The sequence below is a fragment of the Hemiscyllium ocellatum genome, chromosome 4 (genome assembly GCF_020745735.1).
Source record: "Hemiscyllium ocellatum isolate sHemOce1 chromosome 4, sHemOce1.pat.X.cur, whole genome shotgun sequence".
Lineage (NCBI taxonomy): Eukaryota > Metazoa > Chordata > Chondrichthyes > Orectolobiformes > Hemiscylliidae > Hemiscyllium > Hemiscyllium ocellatum.
In genome coordinates this window covers 109,823,120-109,848,615 of record NC_083404.1, presented here as the reverse complement: position 1 = coordinate 109,848,615, position 25,496 = coordinate 109,823,120, and the positions used below count along the sequence as shown (strand labels likewise).

At 40.6% G+C, this 25,496-nt stretch overlaps 1 protein-coding gene across 3 annotated transcripts in view; it reads right to left on the bottom strand.

The window, feature by feature from the left end:
* Positions 1-1,646: 1,646 nt before the first annotated feature.
* map3k22 (mitogen-activated protein kinase kinase kinase 22) overlaps positions 1,647-25,496 on the bottom strand; it is a 112,646-nt gene continuing 88,796 nt past the window's right edge. For all 3 annotated transcript variants that reach the window (XM_060823765.1, XM_060823767.1, XM_060823768.1), the window contains exons 15-17: positions 19,992-20,121; positions 5,208-5,379; positions 1,647-4,441 (exon numbers count right to left, since the gene is read on the bottom strand). In XM_060823765.1, coding sequence (XP_060679748.1) covers positions 4,213-4,441; positions 5,208-5,379; positions 19,992-20,121 — 531 coding nt within the window. In that variant the 3' untranslated portion in view covers positions 1,647-4,212. The remainder of the gene's footprint in view (positions 4,442-5,207; positions 5,380-19,991; positions 20,122-25,496) is intronic.

The window sequence follows — 25,496 nt, the reverse complement described above, 5'->3', positions numbered from 1 at the left end:
ACTAGACTCAAAACATTAATTTGCTTTCTGTCCATGGATGCTGCCTGACTTGCTGTGATCTCCAGCATGTTGTTTTCAGATCAACAACACATTTGATCATCTTTAAATCTGCTACTATTTTGCATTCCCTTGGCACTGTACTGGGGTGTCAACCAGTTGAGTTGAAAAATCAACAATTTTGAGAGAACTTGTGAACATGGTATCTAATGAAAAGTAATAGACTAAGACATACGGACTTGCAACACTGACAGATCTGTACTTCCAGTATTTCATGTTTATTTGAAAAAGCTGACTAATTTCATTTTCTGACAACAGGGACGTAGTTTCCTGAATGCCTCTGATAATTTGTTCCAAGGTTTGTGTTACGAATATAATTTTAGCATATTCAACCATGTAATGTGCTTCCATTATTAGCTTAGTGTCTCTGCAGCTCAAGTGCTATGGAAAGGAGTTCCAAGATATTGAGCAAGCCACTGTGAAAGAATGGTGATATAGTTCCTAATCAGGATAATGGAGGGAGCTGGTAGAAATCAGGGGTTTGTGAGATGTGTAGCTGTTACTGCTGAACATCTTGTATATGGTACACACTGCTGTCACTGTGCTTTGGTGATGGAGGGACTGAATGTCTAAGGTGGGAAAAAGGGTGCTAATCAAGAGGCTGCCTTATCCTAGATGGTGTTGAACTTCTTAAGTGTTGCCTACACTCATCCAGGCAAGTGGATAGTAATTCACCACTCCTTGGTGTGCACCTTGAGATGAGGGACAGGTTTTGGAATTCCCAACCTTTAACCTGCTCTTGAAGCCACAACATATATAGTGGGCGGCACGGTGGTACAGTGGTTAGCACTGCTGCCTCACAGTGCCAGAGACCTGCGTTCAATTCCTGCCTCAGGCGACTCTGTGTGTGGAGTTTGCACGTTCTCCGTGTCTGCATGGGTTTCCTCCGGGTGCTCCGGTTTCCTCCCACGGTCCAAAGATGTGCAGGTCAGGTGAATTGGCCATGCTAAATTGCCCGTAGTGTTAGGTAAGAGGTAAATGTATGGGTGGGTTGCGCTTCGGTGGGTCGGTGTGGACTTGTTGGGCCGAAGGGCCTGCTTCCACACTGTAAGTAATCTAATCTAATATGACAGTTCGGTTTCTGGTTAATGGTAACCCCTAAGTTGTTGATGATGGAGGAAATCAGTAATGGTATTGCCACTGAGTCTGGCCTTTCAGTAGACTTGGTTGAGGCTAAATCTTACAAAACACTTTCTCGTTGAGGAGAAATTTACAGGTTGATTGACCTTTCAAGCTCCAAATTAGGTGCCCTGGTGTATCTATGTGATGGGAATAAACAGTCTAAGACGTCATGGGGATGTCCTTTTCATGAAGTTTCTGGCAGTGCAGCAACATCCTGTAAAGAGGGGCATCACTTCCAAAAATGAAATTTTGCCCACTAACTCTAAATTCATGGCAAACATTATATTGACTGGCCAGTAGCTGCCAAGTTTATCGCATCATTGTTTTTTAAACAGGAATGCAGTATTTGAATCATTCAGTCTTTTGGCAGCATTTTCTAATCCCAGTCTTATTCAATTTCCACCGTTATTCCGTTCTGATATTAATAAGACTTCAAAAAGTTGCTATGAGTCACACATTTCAGTGATCGTTTATTTCCATCCAGTGAAAGGATTACTTTTTTTTACAAAATTCAACATGGCTCTCAAATAAACAAAGTTATATTGAAATGTCATGATTATATACAGCCTAATAGTAAGTGAATAGGGGTAAAACGGTTAAAGAAAGGCTCAGCAACAGAGTAATTTAGTTGTAAGGGCCAACGTTTTGTTTACATTCCTTTAACCGAATATATGGCCCATCTTTCCCTTGTTAACCCAAAGGTGGAAGTGCAGAATGGATACAACCTCGGGGGATTTTGATAATGTTTCCTTTCGGATCAAGAGATACAATCCTATCAGTCACACTGTGACGTCATTCGACTGTTGAGTGCAATGTATAGTTGTGCTTTAGACACCAGGAAGATGAGAGAGTCTGGTTTTGGAAAAACTGTACAAAACACAAAAAGCTAAGAACAAAATCTGAAGACATATCGTAAGATCTTAGAAGGACATAAATGACATGGGCAATGGTGGGGTTTGTGATGGAATTGCTTGAAATATCTGGCAAGGCCTCTTGACGTGAGGACCTTATTGCTGTCTGTTTTCTGCATCCGCCGAGCAGTGGGGTAGGGGGAGATTTTCTCACCTGGCAATGCCGAGTTACACATTGAAGATTATTGCTTATTAAACATCTATTAATGCCACAATTCGCCTCATTAATATTCAGCTTCCTGTCTTAGCAAACAAGCCAAATGATGCAAATGTTGATACAGATGTTAGAGCCTGTAACTGGTGACCTCAGCTTATTCTGGCTTTGTCACCAAACTCCATAAGCACTGGCCATATGAATCCCACATTCACAGATGTGGTATTCAACATGTGTCAGCCTCTAAGAACCCATGGCACATTGTTGATTCACTTCTGCACAACACTGCACTTTGAGTCATATCGGCAAATATCATTGTAATGTTGCTGTCAGAATATTATTGTGTGCTCAGAAATCACGCACTCAGCTTGCCGTACTGGGCCACGCGACATCTCCAGCTTGTTTGCTAACTTTCATAGCGCTCATTCACTCAGTGTACCTGGATGCTCATATCATCCCTGCTTCACATTGCTTCATCACTCAGCCAGAGATACCAGGTTCACAGTACTTGTAGTGCAGACAGGAAACCTATCATGGTTGTCAGCAATCCTCAGCCAGGTCAATGGCCTTTGATCAGAGGGTCTTGGCACACAGGGTCCTGGAGGGACAAGGACATCCTCCCTTACCAGTTCAGGGGCTTGGACATGGTCAATCAGCCAGTCGAGTGGTCAGATTCAGGATTCTCTCCTCATAGAGGGTGGGGAGTTGAATGACACTTGACACTTTACGATGAAGGAACATGAGTAGGCCGTATGTCAGTCTATAACACCTAGGAGAAAGTGAGGACTGCAGATGCTGAAGATCAGAGTCAAGAATGTGGAGCTGAAGAAGAAGCTGCAGTCGCTGCCTTTTGAGAAAGGGAATTCCAATGACTCAAGCCTTCTGAGAGAAAAACACATACACATTTCTTTCATATTATGAGCTGTTCCCAATCTGGAATGAGGGTGAAACAGGTATTAAGTGAGTGGAAGGTTGATGAAAAAGCTGTTTTAGTTTTGTGCAGCTGGGGAGATGTCCGAGTGAGTAAGTGGGTAGAGCAGAAAGCAGATAGGCATTGTGTTGTTGGAGTCCGGAGTAGGTAACAGCAAGTGAGGGAAGGGGTTGTGGGCAATACTGACAATGGTAAAACTTGAGCCTTGGTGGGAGGTGGGTACAGTAGCGGAGATACAGTGAATGCGCACGGTGGTTCTAACACTGGCAGAGTGGAGAATGGAGACATTGCTGTGTATTCCTCCAGACTTTGAGACTGCACTGACCCAAGTGGCAATGTCAAAGCAGGCTGGCGTGGTCTGGTATCATGGCTTCCTCTGCTGATCCAGGGGAAAAGGATGTCCTGATAATGAACCACCCAACACAGCAGAATTTCCACCGCAAAGCAGGACATCACATGTCCCTTGTTTGCCATGTCCACGCAAATGTCAACAACTGTGTTGGGCAGCTGTGGACCAACAGTTCTTGTCCGAGTTTGGCCGAGGGCACAAGCGCTTTTTAAAGATAATGCTGGCATCAGGGATGCCGATCAATTCTGGGATATTCTGGCAGTGACGACTTGTTCCAGGAGTTGTTCATTTTAAAATGGGGGTGAGATTCAAGCTATCGGGGTGCCACAGTGCAGGGTAGCGAGTTGATGTGTCGAATTTAGTAAGAAATTTTTAAAAAACTCTTTCCAAAAACTCTGAACAAAACTAAGACGCAAAAAAATTTTGCCTTAAGTGGATTTTTCCAGCTTTTCTACCTTGTGACTGACTCACTTCTCTACAATGCTGATAGATATAATTATGTCACAGTAAGTTAAAAAAAAAGCAGAGTGTGCAATTGCATTGATTTGTATTTTGTATCTTTTTTTTACAAAAATATGTACAAAACTAAAATGCCTTTTTTTTGGAAGCATCTTTATAAGAGTTGGGAGTAATTTCAAAGTCCTACTCAGTGGGATACCAACTCTTCATAGCTCCAAAGATCACTTGACTAGAGGTTATACTGAACAAATGTATGTCTCAGAAGTTCTTCTGCAGATGGTCTCCGTTTCTCTTCTACGAATATTTGCTTCAGGAATGCACGGCATGAGTTTGAGACATTATCTGGTAGGTGAGGCTTGGTTGGCTGGGTGGCAATTTTGAAGATGGCAGCCATGGCTTCGAATTCTGCCCAAGGAGGCTTCTCAGTTAACATTTCCACAATGGTGCACCCTACACTCCTTTACAAACGAAAGGAAAAGTATTTCAATGCTTGTACGCACATCCATCATCAATGTAACAGCACTGTTGTCACTTGAGTTGTTCAACAGATTACCACAAATATGTAATAGCTTCTGATGTTTAATTTCCTCTATCATGTAACTCAACAGTGACCCACCCAGTCTTTCTGTCAAATGAAGAGAAGCATATGTAACCTAATATAAAGAAATTATTAGCCCATCCAATTTCAAGTTCTAGTGCTCTGATTGGTCAAAGACCAAGAGAATGTGATGATGAGATTATTTTGCAGTCAACAATTATCTCCTTTTTCTCTTAATGGTACTGACTCTTATTTAGGTGCAATTCCATTAATGCAAAGCAAAATCTCAGCCAAGACATGTGAACCCAGTATCATTTCTATAAAGGAGCATCACTGCCTAATCCTCTTCTCAGCCAAAGCCCAACAACACAATAGAGGTCATGGGCCAGATGAAGGACAATGAAGCCAATTGTAACTGCACCATTACTGTTTCAGCCAAGACGGTAAAGAGCAAAAATTGAACTACAGTCTTCCTAGTGTGCTTCAGTTAGTACCACAGAAAGAAATACTTTTCACATCTCAATGTTTTGGGAAGTAATCTCAACAAATGCTTTTGATATTCAAAATGTCATTATTATGAACTTTTTTTTGATTTCAGTGTAAGCAGCTTTGCTGATTTGCACAAGAAGCATATCTGTTTTTAAAGTCAATTCATTGTTTCATGCTGCCCTTAGTATGATCCTTACCAGACATCTGCTTTCCTTCCATATCCTTCCCCACTAATAACCTCGGGGCTCATCCAGTAGGGTGTTCCAGTTACCGATTTAATCCCCGACATACAGATAGTTTGCAAACGTTTACTGGCTCCAAAATCACCCAGTTTGACATTCCCTGCAGAGTCCCTCAAAATGTTGGCACCTGTGATGAAAACAAAAATTAATGAAACAAATAACTTCAAATTTCATTGAGAAGAAGCACTTAGTAAAACCACCGCAGCAATACTTGGGAATAGTTGTTGTGTTCATAAAGATTATATTCAAGTAAACCTGCCAATTTGTAGTTCTAAAAGAAACTGCACTCTAGACATGGATGCTGTTTGTCTATTGCTCATCCTGAATTGTCCTTCAGAAATTGGTAGTGAGCTACCAACTTGAAACGCTGCAGTCGTCGGGGTGTAGGGACACAATGCCTTTAGGAAGGAAATTCCAGGATACTCCCAGCAACAATGATATAGTTCCAAGTCAGGGTAAAAAATGAGGTCTGCAGATGCTGGAGATCACAGCTGCAAATGTGTTGCTGGTCAAAGCACAGCAGGTTAGGCAGCATCTCAGGAATAGAGAATTCGACGTTTCGAGCATAAGCCCTTCATCAGGAATAAGGTGATCAGGAATAATATTCCTGATGAAGGGCTTATGCTCGAAACGTCGAATTCTCTATTCCTGAGATGCTGCCTAACCTGCTGTGCTTTGACCAGCAACACATTTGCAGTTCCAAGTCAGGGTGGCAGGTGACTTAGAGGAGAACTTGGAAGTGGTATTTCCATGCATTTTTAGAAAATTCATTCCCAGGATATAAGCATCACTGGCCAGGCCACTGTTTATTGCAGATCGCTAACCATCCAGAAGACAGCTAAGAAACAACCACATTGCCATGGTTCTGGAGTCACATGTAGACCAGACCATGGAAGGACAGCAGGTTTCCTTCCCTGAAGATCATATTTGAACCATACGGACTTTTGCAACAATTGTCAGTGGTCACCATCAAGTTAAGTTTTTATTCCAGCTTTTTTTTATTGAATTCAGTTTCACTAGCTGCCATAGTGGGATTTGAATCCATGTCCCCAGAACAATAACCACAGTTCTGGATTATTAGTCCAGTGATATTATCAGTATGCTACTCCCAGCCTGACCATCAAACCCAGCCACCATCTTCAACATTAACTCTCTTCACCACTGACACACTGCAGTAACTTACTAAATCTCCTTCAACAGCATCTTGTAAATCTGTGTCTACCACCTCGAAAGACATGGGCAGCAGATAAACGAGAACACCAACATCTACAGATTCCCCTCCCAGCCACACATCGTCCTATTATGAAATCATATCATCAGTGACGCTGGGTCAAAATCCTGAACTCCCTCCCTAACAGTACTATGGGTGTTTTTACATGCCAAGGACTGCTGTAGTTTATGAAGGCAGATCATCTACACATTCACCAGGATATTTAAGGATGGATCAAATGTTGGTCCAGCAATTTCCACATCTCATGAATGAATGAAAATGCTGGGAATTCTTCATTGTAGCTTTACCAGGTTGGCCAAGTCCTAAAAAACGTAGCTACTAGACTGGGTCTATGGCATATTTTAAGGAAACCAACAAGATGGAAAAGCTTACTTGACATTGTAGTCACTAATCTACCTATTGTAGATGCATCTGTCCAAGACTGTATTGATAGGAATGATCACTACAGTGTTCTTGTGCAGAGCTCCCAAGTTCACATTGAGGATACCGACCATTATGATGATGTCACTGACACCATGCTGAATGGGATAGATTTCAAACAGACCTATCGACTCAAAACTGACTATCCACAGAAACAGGAGCAAGTCATTCAGCCCACTGAGCCCATTTAATATGATCATGACTGATAGAACACTTCAGTAATACCTTTTACCCACACTATCCCATACCCTTTACACTAATAATTGTTGAAAATTCCCAACCTCTGATTTAAATATACTCAAAGCCTGAACTTCTGCAGCCCTTTGAGAATTTCAAAGATTCATTGTCCTCTAAGTAAAATAATTTATACTGATCTCAGGCCAAAATCTCCCTTAGTTTTAAATTGTACTGGATTTCCATAAGAAACATCTCACCGGCATATACCCTGACTATCTCTTTAAGTACTTAATAGGTTTCAATGAGATCATCTCTCATTTTTTGAAACTCTAACAAATATAGTCCAGTTTGCTTAATCTCTCTTCAGAGATCAGTCTTGCAATTCCAGGAAAAGTCTAATGAACCTTTGTTGCATTCCCTCAGTTCCCTAGTCCAACGCCAGCATTTCCACATCATGATTACCATCAAGCTGAGAGATCACCCTTGGTTCAATGAGGAGTTCAGGATGGCTTAACATGAGCAACTCCAAGCATATCTAAAAATAAGATTTCATAGTGGTGAATTGATGTCCCCCAGGCTTTTAGATCACTAGTCCAGTGACATTACAACTACCCTACCGCTTTCCCTACATAGATTAGATTAGATTCCCTACAGTGTCGGCCCAACAAGTCCACACCAACCCTCCGAAGAGTAACCCATCCAGTCCCATTTCCCTCTGAATGATGCAATTAACACTACAGGCAATTTAGCATGGCCAATTCACCTGACCTGCACATCTTTGGACTGTGGGAGGAAACTGGAGCACCCGGAGGAAACCCATGCAGACACGGGGAGAATGTGCAAACGCCACAGACAGTTGCCTGAGGCTGGAATCAAACCTAGGAGGATATACAAGGTAACAGGCAATCTAGGATCCTCCTAGGATGACCTCTACACTGCAAATATTATGTTTTGTGTTTAATTTTTACATAAACTCGCAGATATAAACATCTTTATTTGTTATATGTAACCATTAACTGATGAAGTCTTCCTCACAATTGTTTTCATTTCACAGAAACCAAGCATACCCAATTACTGTCACAAAACCTCAACTAGGTTTCTGGAAGAAACAGCATGTGTTCTTCAGTAAGTATCAGAATGAGTCAGCAACTACTCTTCGGTAGATAGAACAACCTGAAAACACATGCATGCTCTGACTAACATATTTACCGAAGTCAGCAATATGTCAGATCGTGATTGAGCAAATGATAATCTGTAGGTAATTTAAAATTTACATATCTTCTCTGATATGACACTCAATCAATGAAACTGAATTGCTGTTTGATCTTTGTCTTTCTCCTTGCACTGTAGTTGTACTTGGGTAAACCCTCTCACAATCTTTTCGCATTGAGGAATATTATGAATGACTTGTTAAATGCTTTTCTGTATTTTAATACTAAAAAGCAATGGAGCTAAGTTCTGAGGACATGCAAAGTCAATCCCTGAGCCATCCTCTCACATGTCAGCCAACAAGAAAGATCCACTGGTTGCAAATAACTAAGTGCAACTAATGTCAAAGGTCTTCTGCAGTCATGTGGGGGAACAGCAACAAGATTAGCCAGAAGAACAATAATTTTCCTTGATTAAAATTAAGAAAGCTAAGAGCAAAACCCAGAAATGTCATGCTTGATGTAAAAATGATAAACGGTATTACCAGATACTCAAATACGAATTGAATAATGGGAATGCTACTTGGTCTTGAACCCATTATTGACAGGAAACTGTCAATCAGAACAGCAGTACTTTAGTTCCATCATCATGTTCATAAGTTTTAGCTTACTCCTCTCTAACTCTGTAATCATTACCAGCCTGACAAATACCTCTACACTCTCAAACACCCCATTCTTTTGACTTTAGCCTCTTGTGCATCCTTTATTTCCTTCAACTCACCATAGCCGGTGTGTCTTAAACATTCTAAACCTCATGCTCCAAAATTCCTTTCTATCTTCACAGCCTTCAGTTCAATAAGATGCTCCAGAAATCTTATTTTCCCAATAAATCATGCCCCCAAAATTCTTCTTTACTTTATCATCCAGTTTCTGTCTGATTACATATCTATATCCGTGTGGGACTTGGACATTGCTGGCTGGGTCAATATTCATTGCCTGTACTGAGATTATTGAATGCTTTGGCATGTTTTGCTTGGCAGATATTTAATGAAAGCAGTTCATGACACACACAATAACAATATATCTCTGAGAGGAAGAAAGATTCTAGGAAAGGGACAAATCAACAAAGGTTAACCAAACAAGTTAAGAATCATATCAAACTGAAAGAAAAAATATAAATGTTGTAAAGATTAGTGGTAAACCAGAGGGCAGGAAAAGGTTCAAAAACCAACAACAGATGGCCAAAGGATAAAAAGAGCTGGAAATAAAACTTTGAGGCTAAACTAGCAAGTCATATTTTAAAAAGTTAGTAAGAGCTTCCTTCAGTATATAAAAAGGAATAGACAGGCCAAGTGAATGTGGGGCTCTTTAGGAATGAGACTGGGTTAATAATAATGGGGATCTGGAAATTGTAGAGAAGCTGAATAAATACTTTATATCAATCTTCAGACGATAATAATAGCATTCCTAAAATATTAAGCAATCAAGGGATAAAACGTGGGGGTGAAATAAATACAATAATTATCATGACAAAAAATGTACCAGGACCAAAAACTAAAGGCCAATTTCAGTTTCATGTTATGATAACAAAGCAAGTAGCTACAGAGATAGTGCATGCACTGGCATAGGGGCACAATCCTTTATCTGAAATGTTCCGGTCCAGCTGGTTTTCGGAATTCAGAGTTTTTCAAATTTCAGAATAAGTGGCAGTTTGATGGAGCAAGTTTTACAAAATCTTTCCAAAGAACAGACTTACTGAGAGTAAAACGGGGCCTGAAACAAAATTGAGGCCTGCCAGTGCTGGGCCACATCCCACACGTCGCATCTGAGTGACACACATCGCGTGGGTGTGGACTTGGGTTATGCCAAATAACCTTTTTAATGAGAAAAAAACTTCACAAAAAAAAAACCTTCAGACTTTGGAGCTTTTCAGATTTCAGGATTTCGGATAAAGGGTTGTCTACCTTTGGTAACCTACCAAGTTTCCTTAGATTCTGTAAAAGCCTAAAGAATTGGAATCCCCTTCCATCACTTTACTGATGTTCGAGAGCAAATTAATGGGTGGTAACTGGCTAGATTTGATCTGTCCCATCTTCTATGTTTGAGATGCCAGTGTTGGACCTATGATGGAACAACATGGCTAGGGGAGCTGCAAATGCTGCAGCAAAAGCATTTACTGTGAGGAAGCATAGTTGTGCGAGTCGATGGGCTTATAATGAGTTATTAGCTAATAAAGGGCTGCTCTCTCACTAGTGAAAGACAACTAGTGGTAGTTTAACATGAGCATCACCAAACCTCAAGCAAGGTTTATTTCTTTTTTGTTTAACATGAAGGTCAGTCACTTAAAAATCAATCATAATAGGCAGCCGATGTACACCTAAGAAAAGGACTTAGAATTTATTATATAGAAGAAAAACATGAACTATGTTACACTCTCACCTATCCGCTCCACCCTTCCGACAGACCAATCACAATAAGTCTCTACCTGCATCCCCTTATTGCCATCCCACTTACGTTTCCCCAGCCCCAAACCCTCCCTCTACTTATTTTTCTGCTCCCTTCCCCCTCCCCAGTCCTGAAGAAGGGTCCTAACCAGAAATGTTGACTTTCCTGCTCTTCTGATGCTGCCTGACCTGCTGTGCCTTTCCAGCTCCACTTTTTATCAACTACGTTACACTATTTGGAAACACTAAAAAGAAAGATTCAATCCATTATTCCACAGTAACAACCTTACAGATACTAAAACCTCAGTGGTGTATTACCCCTATGTCCACACTGAAGTTAGCTCCTTGACCAGCTGACAGAGCTCTAAATGGTTTCCATTTTGCTAAAGTTCTGTGCATTCACTCAATGATATTCACTTCATATAATGCCCCTTCAAATTAGTTAAACAAACTGCTAACCCAGCTCATTATTACAGGTACACAATCCTTCATCCGAAATCCCAAATAGTTTCAAAATCCGAAGTTTCTTCCATGAAGTTTTTTTCTCTATAACATGCAAACAGTTAACCCAACTCCATACTCACTGGAGCCATGTCACTCAGATGTGATGTGGTGGCATGGCCGAGCACTGGCAGGCGTCCGTTCTGTCTCAGTGCTCGTAGTACTCACAGGTGCGCCTGCTGTTTGGGAAGTTTTTTTAACTTCACCATTAAACAGTCACTTATTCCGAAATCCCAAAACTTCCGAATTCCGAAAACCAGCTGGCCCCGAGGGTTTTGAATAAAGGATTGTGAACCTGTACTACAAACATGGGTAACTTCAATTCATTTGTATCATTGATAGCCACAGGTGAGGAACCAGAAAACTGGAGCTTGGCTAATGTGGTGCCACAATTTAAGAAAGGTGGTAAAGAAAGGCCAGGCGTCTGTAGACCGGTGAGCCTGACATCGGTAATGGTTTGGCCACTATTGGAATACTGTGCGCAATTCTGGTCTCTCTGCTGTAGGAAGGATGTTCTGAAACTTGAAGGGGTTCAGGAAAGATTTACGAAGATGGTGTCAGTGTTGGAGGATTTGAGCTCTAGGGAGAGACTGAATAGGCTGGGGGTATTTTCCCTGGAGCATTGCAGGCTGTGGAGTGATCTTATAGAGGTTTGTAAAATCATGCAGGGCATGGTAGGGTAAATAGACAAGATTGTTTGCCTAGGGTGGGGGAGTCCAAAACTAGAGGGCATAGGTTTAAGGCGAGATGGGTAAGATTTAAAAGGGACCTAAGGGGCAACCTTTTCACGCAGAAGGTGGTGCATGTGTGGAATGAGCCACCAGAGGAAGTAGTGGAGGCTGGGACAATTATAGCATTTAAAAGGTATCTAGATGGGTATATGAATAGGAAGGGTTTAGAGGAAAATGGACCAAATGCTGGCAAATGGAACTAGATTTATTTAGGATATCTGGTCAGCATGGAAGAGTTGGAGTGAAGAGTCTGATTCTGCATATCGTTTTTCTGTATATCTCTGTGATCTATATCCTCCTCTCTAACACCCCCACAGCCATCTACTTCTGAAGATTTCTTTCTTAGAACTGTTACCAGCAGTATCCCTACTGTTACACACGTTCTGTCTCTGAATGAACTGGTGTATGGGCTCCTCTTTTCCCCTTGGTTGTAAAACTCAAATCAGCAATCATCTTCACATTTATCTCCCTGGTGGTCATTTGCTAGTCATTTAGCTAAAATCATAATTTCATACCTGTGCTACTGTTATCAGTTCAAAAATTACTTTCTGACCCTTTCTTTAAAGATCAGACTTGCATAAAATTGAAAATGAAAATTAATTTTCCGAACCCAGTTTCCCAAATACTATTACATTATGAACTTTCCTCAGTACTATGGAAATGTTCATGAATTTAATCTCTCTTGCCCTTTATACTTTTGTAGACCTTCCTCTTTATTCTTCCTTATCCTCCCAACTTTCACTTGCACAAAACCTTCCTACGGTGAGGTGACCGGAACTGCACATGGCATGTCAGCTGTGGCCTAACCAAAGTTCTGTGCTTCTCAGAGCCCAAATGCTACGCTGTATTGGATTTCCACTGTGATCTAATTTTTCTATAATCTAATTAAATGTGAACAATTGGTCCATAAGGGAGAATGGAGTCATTGACGAGAGCACATTAGATTAGATTACTTAGATTACTTATAGTGTGGAAACAGGCCCTTCGGCCCAACAAGTCCACACCAACCCACCGAAGCGCAACCCAACCATATCCCTACATTTACCCCTTACCTAACACTACGGGCATTTTAGCATGGCCAATTCACCTGACTCGCACATCTTTGGACTGTGGGAGGAAACCGGAGCACCCGGAGGAAACCCACGCAGACACAGGGAGAACGTGCAAACTCCACACAGTCAGTCGCCTGAGTCGGGAATTGAACCCGGGTCTCAGGTGCTGTGAGACAGCAGTGCTAACCACTGTGCCACCGTACTGCCCACTATATTGTAGATTTGAGCATTTGCTCCAAGAAAACATTTATCATTAGGGCTGAATATGAAGCACAATCTCCTTATGAGTAGCTACTTAGGATTAACTTTGGAAAGTTTAGACAAGGCAACCCATAAACTATTAATGATCCTGCCCCTTGGCTTCTCCACCCAAGAACTCCAAAACCAAAAAAAAACCATTCAAATATTCATTCTGTCATTGTTTTCTTCCTAATCTTCCTTGATTTTAACTCTGCTACCCTCCCACTTATTATCCATGCCAATAAGATTAATCCAACAATAAAATCAGTTTAATCTAGTAAGAAAGCTAAAATGTTGAAGACCAAGGACCTAGGTCATTGTTCATGACTGATTTTTTTTTTCCCTTCCTTTTCCTGTCCCAACCCCATCACAAGTCTTCCTGTAAAATAGAAAAGTGGAATGATTTCCGTATAACTTGTTCTGATACTGTGCTATGGAGAAGCTATCAGTAAGGGCGCTAACACCTTAAAAACAGGGTGGAACACAACTTAAACTGGCAGGCAGGAAGATGATGTGAGAGAGTGGACTTGGCACAGGCATATTTTATCATTTTTAATGCATGCATCCTGAGGAAAGTGACTTATGAAACAAATTAGTTTTGATTGCAAGGCATAAACACATCCCAGAAAGACTTTCTATAATAATTTGAAATTAGGGAGTTTATTTTCTTAACAATGACTCACTTCAAGGCAAATTTTAAAACGTATTCAAGATTTTTAATGAAGCAGTGTTTTGATGATGTTTAACTCATAATGAAAAGCAACCTAGCAAACTGTTCACTTTCAATATGCAAACTACAGTAGTTCAAGAAGATGCCTACCACTGTGTGTCCTGGAGTTACTAGCTTTCCCAGTGAGATCCACATCTCTAGAATATGTACAAAAAAATCCATTGATATAAATTATGTCCAGATCTAACTTTGCAGTGTTTTGCTACAGTTTAATTAAGAGAGGAAAATGCCTTGATCTGGATGAGCTGCATCCACTTATTTCAACAAGCCTAGAGAAGCAATTGCACATCACAACTCATATTTGATAATTAATTCATAAAAGGAGCAGCGCCAAAGGACTGCCAGATAGCTAACTGACTCAAACTCATTGACATTCCAACACAGAAGGAAGCTATTTGGTCCACTGCGTCTCTCTGGCCAACAAAAATTTGATTACACTAATCCCATCTTCCACTTCTTGGCCCGTAGAACTTCAGGCTATGGCAATACAAGTAAATGCTTAAATACTGGTTACATGTTGTTATGACAGCTTCTGACTCAACTACTGCTTCAGGTATTATGTTCCAGACTCTGACCATAGTGAAAAACTCTTTTCATCTCTCCTTTTAGCTTTCTATCCCTTACCAAGCATCTATGGTCCCTGACATTAACCCCTTGGCTAATGTAAAATCCTACGTCCATCACAACGGCAGACACAACGATAAAGTCTCCTCTGAACCTTCAGTGAAAAACAATGCCAGTCTATCCAATCTTTCTTCATAGCTCAGACCTTCCAGAACATACAACATCCTGATAAATCTTCTCTGCTTCCAAATCATTCCTATAATGTGGTGACCAATATTGCACAAAATATTCCAGTTGTGGCCTATCCAGCAATTTGTATAGTTCCAGCTTAATCTCCTTGCTCTTGTATGGTTGTATTGACGGCTTAGAATGAATGATCTGTTTCTTTGCACCATGTAATCCCATGTAATTCAGAAGTTATTTGCAAGTCAGAAAATAAAAACAATCTGACTCCAAGGCAAGAGTGATACCACTGAAATATGAGTGATAAAGGGCGCTTGCACTGTATTTGAGGCATTAAACCTATCTCCTATCCTGGTTTATTACTCATCTTGAGTTTGGAAGGTCCTGTCAAATGGTTCTGGCAAACTGCAGTAATGAATCATGTATTATGTATAATGCAGTCACAGTGCATTGGTGCTGGAGGCTGTGAATTTTAAAGGTGGTGAATCAGCTGAGCTGTTTTGTCTTGCTCGGTGTTATGAAGTTGAAGGTCTGTACCTTTTAAGAGTGTGAGAATGCTGTTCTGAACTGAGAGCTTACAAGCACCTATGTATATGACTAGATGGCAATCACAGAGTGTACTGGAAAATGAAAATAAATAACATTTGGCTGTGAAATAGATACCTGAGTTTTGGTTGCTGTTTTGACAACAATCCATATTTAACCAATCAGTTTAAATTATGCCCCAGGATATTTACAACCCAATTGTGTTTGAATTTATTGTTTTGCCAACATTGATCCAATGAGATGATCCAATGTTAGCGGGGTATAAAATGTGGGCATTTTGAAAATTGTTCAGACAGCTACTGCCAACGAGACAGAAATGCATGGAGAGCTAACAGCTTGCTCTCCAGGGAATTAGGAAACACTCTCTATCAAAAGGTACCTTTTCATACGAAACATACTCACAGTAAAAAGAAAGAAGATGACCCAAGAAGATCCTCAGCTCAGGAGAAGAAAGACACCAAACACAACAGCCGCTGTGTGGTTTTGAAATTAAATGCATGTAATTTTAATAAGTGCCTTATTGGAACAGCATATTGTTATAAAGTTGGAGGCAGACAATAAGCAGTTAAGAGAAAGAGAGCTTAGAATTGTGAAGAGTTGTTTGATGTTCACTTTTAGAATTAAAAAATAAATTGATGTTATCTTCTTTAAATAGTGAAATTTGTAAATGATTTGTCACGCATATTTAACAGGTAATGAGTTGAGGTGAGCTTTTCTGGGTGTTTGGTTTAATTAACAGAGGGGTTCACTTCCGTGTCATAACAATGGTCTCTTGAATGGTGCTGGAGCTGCATTCATGAAGGCCAGTGGTAAATATTTCATTGCACTGACTTATGCCATATACATAACAGACAGGCGTTTGGAAGACAGGAGTTGAGTTACTGGCTTGCTCTTATAGCCAAGCCATGGTTATGGCTCATCCAGTTCAGTATCCAGCCAATGGCAACCTGCAGGATGTTGATAGTCGGTGATTCGTTGCTGGTAATACCATTGAGCATCCGGGGACATAGATACTTATTGGAAATAGGCATTGCCTGGCACTTGTGTGGCACAAATACTACTTGCCACTTGTCACCCCAAAGCTGGATATTTTCAGCTCTTGGGCTGCTTCAGTATCCGAGAAGTTGCAAATGATGCTGAGTATTGTGCAATCACCAGTGTACATAATATTCCTGGTGTCACCAGCCACTGGTCCCATGAGTGCTCCATATAATTAAATCTTCGCTCCTAAATACAAATCCTCTTGTAATAAAAGCTAATACATCATTTGCTTTCCAAATTGCTTGCTGCACCTACACATTAGCTCTCAGTGGCATATGAATAAGGACACGCAACAGACTTGTGAGGAAAGTTATAGATTATGGTTTAATAAGAACAGTAGATATCAAATTAGCTGAGTGATAGGAAATAGAGCAATGGGCAATGGATAGTTTTCAGGCTGGAGGAAGGTTTGGAGTAGAGCACCCCAGGGGTCAGTATAGTAAGCCTTGTTTTTGCTAATACATATTATTAATCTGGATCTTGGATTGGAGGGACAACCTCCAAATTTGGAAGCTTGTAAGAACTGTAAACTGGAGGAGGACAGTGTGGAACTCCAGAAGAATTAGAAAATTTGGTAGCACGGGTGGCAGATGAGGTTCAATCGAGAGAAGTGCAAAGTGATGCAGTTTGTTCAGAAGAACATTGAAAGACAATATAAATAGGAGATTTGATAGAGGTTTTCAAAATCATGAGCAGTCTAGACAGAGTAAATATGGACAAGTTGTTCCCATTTGTATAAGAAAATGAACAGGACAACATGGATTTGAAGTCATTTGCAAACAGAGCAAGCGTGATGTGACAAAAAAACCTTTTCACAGCGAATTGCGGGGTATGCCTGAATGTAGTGGAGGCAGTTTCAATTCAGGATTTCAATTTTCTATTTGGATAGAAGTGGTGTGCAGGGATGTGAGGAACAGACAGGAGATTGGTACCGAGAAACAGAATCAAACTGGTGCAGGCATAATGGGTGGAGTGGCCTCCTTCTGCACCGTGACAATTCTGTGATTCTCCAACACCTGGTCCCTTTGAACACCACTACATTCCAATTTCTCACCATCTAAGAAATATTCTGCACCACTGGTGCTCCTATTAAAGTGGTTAACCTCACCTGTTCACATTATATTCCACCTACCAAGCTCCTACCCACTCACTCAGCCTGTCTAAATCCCCTTAAAGCCTCTGTGTATCCTCCTCACAATTCACATTCATGTTTAATGTCATCTATAAACTTGATAATATTACAACTGTTCTCCACATTCTGCGCTAAAGAATTATATCCTCACTATTCTCTGTGAGCAGATATGCATCCTCATATCGTGTCTTAAATGGGTGGCTACGCCGTCCTATGTTAGACTCTCACACAACAGAAAATAACCTCTCATCTATTCTGTCGAGCCCCCTAAACATCTTGTATTGTTCAAAAAAGGTCTCCTTGCATATTTCTAAACTCCAGTGTGTACAAGTCCAATTGATGCAACCTGATGAGTGGGTGTAGTCTGGATGTCGGATGTAAGTTGAATCAGGAGCTGAAATTGACCTGTCGCAGAGATGTTACTACAGTTGTTATGGGGGATTTCAACATGCAGGTAGACTGGGAGAATCAAAATGGTATTGGACCTCAAGAAAGAGACTTTGTGGACTGCCTCCGAGATGGGTTCTTAGAACAGCTGGTGCTGGAGCCTACCAGGGAGAAGGCAATTCTGGATCTGGTATTGTGCAACGAACCAGAATTGATCAGAGACCTCGAAGTGAAGGAGCCATTGGGAAGTAGTGACCATAACACAATAAGCTTCAATCTGCAATTTGAGAGGGAGAGGGTACAATTGGAAGTGACAATATTTCTGTTGAATAAAGGGAACTATGGAGCTATGAGGGAGGAGCTAGCCAAAGTTCAATGGTGCAATACCTTAGCAGGGGTGAGAGTGGAGGAACAATGACAGATATTTCTGTGTATAATGCAGAAGATGCAGGAGAAACTTCTTCACCCAGAGAGTGGTGGCTGTGTGGAATGCTCTGCCCCAGAGAGCAGTGGAGGCCTAGTCTCCGGATTCATTTAAGAAAAAGTTGGATAGAGGTCTCAAGGATAGTTGAATCAAGGATTATGGAGATAAGGCAGGAACAGGATACTGATTAAGGATGATCAGCCATGATCATATTGAATGGTGGTGCAGGCTCAAAAGGGCAGAATGGCCTACTCCTGCACCTATTGTCTGTTGTCTAACTTCTTCTCATAAGGTCGTGCCTCCACACCAGTCTAGTGAAGCTTTAGTGGGCTGCCCCCAATGCCAGTATATTTTTCCTTACATAAGGGGTGAAAAAGTGTTCACTGTATTCCAGCTGTGGTTTGACAAGTACCTTGCTGATGAAGGGTTCCAGCCGAAACATCGATTCTCCTGCTCCTTGTGTGCTACCTGACCTGCTGGACTTTTCCAGCAACACACTCTCGACTCTGATCTCCAGCATCTACAGACCTCATTTTCTCTTAAATGCCTTGTATCGTTTCATAAGATCTCCTCAACATTATACTCCATTGCTGAAAAATGTGTTGCTGGAAAAGCGCAGCAGGTCAGGCAGCATCCAAGGAGCGGGAGAACCTTCAGGGCTTATGCCTGAAACATCGATTCTCCTGCTCCAGCATCTGCAGTCCTCACTTTCTCCTAATTATACTCCCAAAGAAGGGCTTATGCCCAAAGCGTCGATTCTCCTGCTCCTTGGATGCTGCCTGACCTGCTGCGCTTTTCCAGCAACACATTTTTCAGCTCTGATCTCCAGCATCTGCAGTCCTCACTTTCTCCTAATTATACTCCATTTCCTTAGTCAATGTGCCTTTCCCATTACCCACTTAACTCGCAGGCTAGCTTTTTGTAGTTTATATACAAGAATTCTCAAAGCTCTGTGCTGCAGCTTTCTGCAGTCTTTTCCCATTTAAATAACTTTCAGCTCTTCTGTTCACCCTGCCAAAATCCATAACCTCACACTTTGGACTATTATATTTCATCTGCTAAATATTTTCCCAACCTACCATGAGTTTACAAGAAACTCAGACAGCATTTACTTATTTATTATGTAATAGCTGGATTTATTGACCAAACTTGCATGTGGACAACACTTGTGCCTCAATTAAGAGCAATTAATTACCTTTATGGAGGAAAATTTCCTCACACCAATAAAAAGCTTTCCTACTGATTCACATCAATTAGTTGTACTTGGGTTCTTTGATTCTCACCTGCTTCAATTCACATCAATCTGCATACACAATATTTTTACAGAATTCACAGCTCTGAACTGTTAAGTTAGTAATACACATATAACCCTATTATAGCCTACTTCCCCTGAAGCCACTCACCTTGGAAATGGTACTTGTCTACATGAAAACAGTATAATTGATGAGCTACAGACCTTCAAATCATTTTATACTGAGTGGCTGCAATGACACTAACATCTTGCTGTCATAAGCAATGAAATTCTGCTGTACCTAGTGGATGAGAAATGAAGCTAGTGAAGCCAGTAGTAGCAAGTTGGCACTAAATCAAAACACTCAGAGAGCCACTGCAGACAACGGCATGGGTGGCCTCCTTCCGCACCAAAACAAATCTGTGATTCTGTGAAAGACTTTAAAAAAGATCAAATTCCTCACTTTCACCAACGTAATAGTCAAGGAGTATGATGGATTTATTAATGATCGTGGTCTACTAATGTGGAGTGGAAGTGAAAAGAAAGTGATAGGTTACCTTTTATATCTCGGTGTACAATCATATTGCTGTGGAGATAGGAAACCCCTTCTAGGATCTGTCTGGTGTACTTTCGCGTTACATTCTCAGTGAGTGCTCCATAAGCCTTCAATTGGTCCTTGACAGAGCCCTGAATGGAAACAAAATTAATCACTAAAAAGGGAAAAAAAAAAATACATGATCCTTCCAGTGATTTATAGGTAATCAAATGCTGAGTATGGTAAGCTGAAAATATTGAAGCAGATGTAATCCCTGAACTCTTACAGATATTTTTAATCAACCTGTTCAGATATACTATGACACACATCTCTATAGCATGTGGGACCTGAAACCAACCTTTGGCCCAGGTGCAGGGATTTCTGCAACACAAGATTCTCCCCAGTATCTTATAGGTTTGCTGATCTCAATTAGACCACGATAGATGGGTTCAATATACCACATATTGATGGACAGTGAAAGAAAAAAAATTCAGTCAGGCTTTCCCATTACTGACTGATAATTGTCAGTAGTGTCGGTGTTAACTTAGTACACAATGTGGCTGGGCTGCGATGCTGCCTACCTTTGAATAATCTCCAAACACTCGCAAGGAGAATGGACTCTTGGACAAAGTGTTAGTGGTATAATAGCTCTGCTTCAGGAAAGAAAGGCAAGAGGTGAACTGAAAACTTCGCAAAAATAATTACTTGTATGACCTCAATCCCAAACCCTAATCCAAGGCATGTACTGAGCAAACTAATTTCTAACACTCCTAAAGTCACAGAGATGTACAGCATGGAAACAGACCCTTTGGACCAACTTATCCATGCTGACCAGATATCCCAACCCAATCTAGTCCCACTTGCCAGCATACAGCCCATATCCCTCCAAACCCTTCCAATTCATATACCCATCCAGATGCCTCTTAAATGTTACAATTGTACCTGCCTCCACCACTTCCTCTGGCAGCTCATTCCATATACGCACCACCCTCTGCGTGAAAAAGTTGCCCCTTAGATCTCTTTTATATCTTTCCCTTCTCACCCTAAACCTATGCCCTCTATTTCTGGACTCCCCCACCCCAGGGAAAAGACTTTGCCTATTTATCCTATTCATGCCCCTCATGATTTTATAAACCTCTTTAAGGTCACCCCTCAGCCTCCGACGCTCCAGGGAAAACAGCCCCAGCCTATTCAACCTCTCCCTATAGCTCAAATCCTCCAACCCTGTCAACATCCTTGTAAATCTTTTCTGAACCCTTTCAAGTTTCACAACATCTTTCCGTTAGGAAGGAGACCAGAATTGCATGCAATATTCCAACAGGGTTCTAACCAATTGTGACTTCAAAAACAACTGTTCAGGATTCCTGTTCTTTAAAGAAATTTAATCTTGATTGTTATGCAGAAAGATAACAGCAGATCAATAAAACTTGCAAGAGGACAGTTATTTTATTTTGAGGTGTAGTCAGCTAGATAGCTGTCAAAAGCAGAAATATACATCAAGAATTTCTAAATTTAGCTGCTGAAAAAAACACAGAATTTACATTTTATTAACAAGTTCAGCAGCCTTCTTCCAGCTTGGTGCCAACTCAACACTGGAAATTCCTGGCTCACCTTTCTCACTGGGCACACAAGTAGGAGTTAAATGTTGGAAACCTTGTAGAGGCAAAAAGCTGGTACCAGAAACTCTTCACAAGTAACATGGCAGACGACACAATTTTTCGCAAAATAAGGCACAGCCATTCATCACTGTACTTATGCATACAATATATCCTTGTACCGAATATCAAGAATCTTTGTAAATTTAATACAACAGCTGACAGTTCGCTGATTAAAATGAAGTGTAGATCATTAATGGCTTATTCATGCTTCTGTTGTCCTAGACTTGACTATCTCAGGGCTTTGCTCATAAGTCTCTCATGTTCCACTCTCCCTAAAACTGAGCTCATCCAAACTTTCATTGCTGTAAACCTAATATCTAAGTCACACAGTCCTCCTTATAGTCAGTGATCCATGATGGCACATCTGAAATCACATCCCAGTAAAGAACAGAGCAAAAGTAATTATCATCATTCAGAACTATATAAATCCTTCTCTGTAACTTGCAAATTGAAAGGCAGTTCTCACTTAATGTGCTAACTAACTAGTTTTTCAACAGTTGTCAAAGAACAGTAAGCAGGAAAGGACTCTTTTGATGGTGGTTTGATTTTGTGGCTGTAAACACACCTTATCTTATTATCAGAATGAAACTGCATCATCTCCTGGCATCTGCACCAATACTGAAATTCAGGGGCTGCTGTCAGTGATTTCTTGTTCCTTCACAGAGTCCACAGTTGATAACCCACTGAAGTAATTCTTAGAAATTACTTCACCTGACATGAACAACTCCCACTTTTTCATACTTGTAAACTGACTGTAAAATCCCTTGAGGAAGTTATGCTTTGTTGAATGAGGTCACTTTGATATTGACTGGTCTGATCTGGCTCTCTTAGGGAGAAGGGGGTTCAATCCAACCATAAAGTCCTACACTAGAATTCTTGTTGAGATTAGCTCCTCAGCAGAAACCAGTGATCAAAATCATTTAATAAGTTTAATTACAACTCCATTCTCACTATATTTCTTAAGGTCTTATTTAGTATTTCTACCAACTTGCCTGCTGTTTCTTAATTTTCCAGTCAGTGCCTTATTAAGCTCTATAGCATCATCAACATTGATAAAACAATACAATTGCTTTGTATGGTACAAACTCAATGATCATTACTGTACTTTGATAAATATCTGTCACATTAGATGTGGGTAGTAACAAAATTTTAGTTGTAAATGTACTTAAAGGCAATTAAATTGTTTAACAGCAATAGCAGCTCTCCTCCCCTCAAAGCAAGGCAACATAATCTCAGTTAAACAAAATATAAGAAATGAACAATCCAAGAAGGAAATATGTTTGCAGCCACCAATGAAGTCCCAAACGTAGTTCCCTTAGCAAATGAGGTCAAGGAAATAATAATAAATAATAATGAGGAAATGACAAAGGAGTTGAATAAGTACTTTGCATTAATCTTTACAGTACAGGACACTAACAGCATTCCACAAACACCCAAAAACCAAGAGATAAAAAGAGGAGGAAATATATGCAATAATTATCACTAGGGATAAAGTACTATGGAAACTAATGCGGCTAAAGGCCAATAGGTCTTCTGGACCTTGCATTCTAGTATATTAAAGGAAGTACATACAGAGATAGTGGATACACTGGTTGTAATCTTCCAAGAATTGTTAGACTCTGGAAGAGTCCCAGAGACTTGGAAAACTGCCAGTGTAACACCTTTATTTAGAAATGATGGGCAGCATGGTGGCACAGTGGTTAGCACTGCTGCCTCACAGCACCAGAGACACTGGTTCAATTCCTGCCTCAGGTCGATTTCCTCCCACAGTCCAAAAACGTGCAGGTTAGGTGAATTGGCCATGCTAAATCCGTAATGTTAGGTGAAGGAGTAAATGTAGGGGAACGTGTCTCGGTGGGTTGTGCTTTGGCGGGTCGGTGTGGACTTGTTGGGCCGAGAGACCTGTTTCCACACTGTAAGTAATCTAAATGAAAGGAGATTTTTTAAAAAGATAACTATAAGTCAGTTAGCTAACATTTGTCATTATAAAGGATGTAATAGCAAAGCTTTGAAGAAACACTTAAATAATCAAACAGAACAAGCATGGCTTCGTGATGGGGAAACCATAGCTGAAAAATTTATATCAATTCTTTCAGGAAGTTACAAGCAGAATTGCTAAAAGACGCCGAGTAGGTGTATGTTGATATTCCAGAAGGCATTTCATAATGTTCTGCACATAAGGCTAGTCAAAACAATAACAGCCCAAGATGTTGGGGGCAGTATTTTAGCATGGATAGAGGACTCATTAATTACTAGGGAGAAGGGACCATTTCAGGTTGGCAACTTGTAACTAGTGGAGTGCCACAGGGATCATGCTGGTGCAATAATTATTTATAATATATTTTAATGACTTGGTTGATGGTTGTGAATGTGCCAATACAAAGTTTGTGGATAAGAAAAATAAGTAGGAAGATGAATGTTGAAAATGACACAATAGTCTACAGAGAGTCAGCGAGTGGGCAAAATAACTTGGCAGATGAAACACAATGTGGGAAAACATTAAGTTCCTTTGGCAGGAAAAATACAGGAGGTGAACATTCTTTAAATGGAGAAAGCTGTAGCAAAGAGAGATTCGAGTGTCCCATCCGTGAATCAGGAAAAGCTAACATCAAAAGTCAGCAAGTAACAGGGAAGACAAATGAAATGGGATATAAAACTACAAATCACCTTCTACTTCCTGTCACTAAATAAAATTTGGATTAAATTTGTCGCTTGCACTGGATCCCTTAGGCTCTTAGTTTCATAACCAGTCTGCCACTCTAGACCTTGTCAAAAGGGTTGCTGAAATCCACAAAGACCAAATTAACTATATTAACCTCATCTAATCTTAGTCACCTCCTTGGAAATTTCAATCAAATTTGTTGGACATGATCTCCCCACAAAGTTTTGTTGACTATCCTTAGTTATCCTACTCATCCTTGCTTCTCTAAGTAGAGATTAACTCTGTTACTCATAAGTATTTTCCAATAGTTTCCCCACCACACATATTAGACGCATTGGCCTATGGTTTCATGGTATATCCCTTTTTTGAATAATAGTACCATATTAGTTCCAGTCCTCTGGCACCTCTCTTGTGCCTAGAGAGATTTTGAAATTAATGTCAGAGCTCTTGCAAATCCCTCCCATACCTTCCAGAGCAGCCTTGAATAAATCTCATCTAGGCCTGGGAATTCATCCACTTTCAAGCCTGCTAAAACTAGAAATACCTTCTCTCTCAATGCTAATTTGTTCAGTCACTCTTCTCAATTGGGAATCCAGATGAAAATTAAGAATTATAACCTCAACAGTGCCTTCTGAGTCCACACACTTGGCCACTTTGGTCCCTAGTGGGCCCTACTCTTTCCCTGGTTAATCACTTACCTCTAATATACTTATAAAATCCCTTTATATTTTACTTCATGCAACCTGCCAGTGTTTTTCCCTCTTTGCTCTTCCAATTTCCTTTAAGCAAACCCTGCATTTTTATATAGACCTCTAGGGTCTCTGCTGTTTTGAGCCTTCAGTATCTACCATTAGCTTCCATTTCTTTCTTATCCAATCCTGTACATCCCTTGACATTCAGGGTTCTCTGCATGTCGGTCCTACCCTTTAGGATCATGTTAGTCCTGCTCACTCACTATGAGTCTTATGAATGTCTCCCCCTGGTCTGATATGAACTTTCCTGCAAATAGCTGCTTCCATCCAACTTAGACTAGATCCTGTGGAACTTGTCAGAATTGGCCTTGTCCAATTCAGAACCACCATTTCCATTCCATCTTTGCTCATTAACTTAAATCTTACGAATCATATGATATCTTACTGAATTATTGGTGCTAACACAAAAAATGCTTCCCCACTACCACATCCACTTGTTCCATTTCAATGCCTAA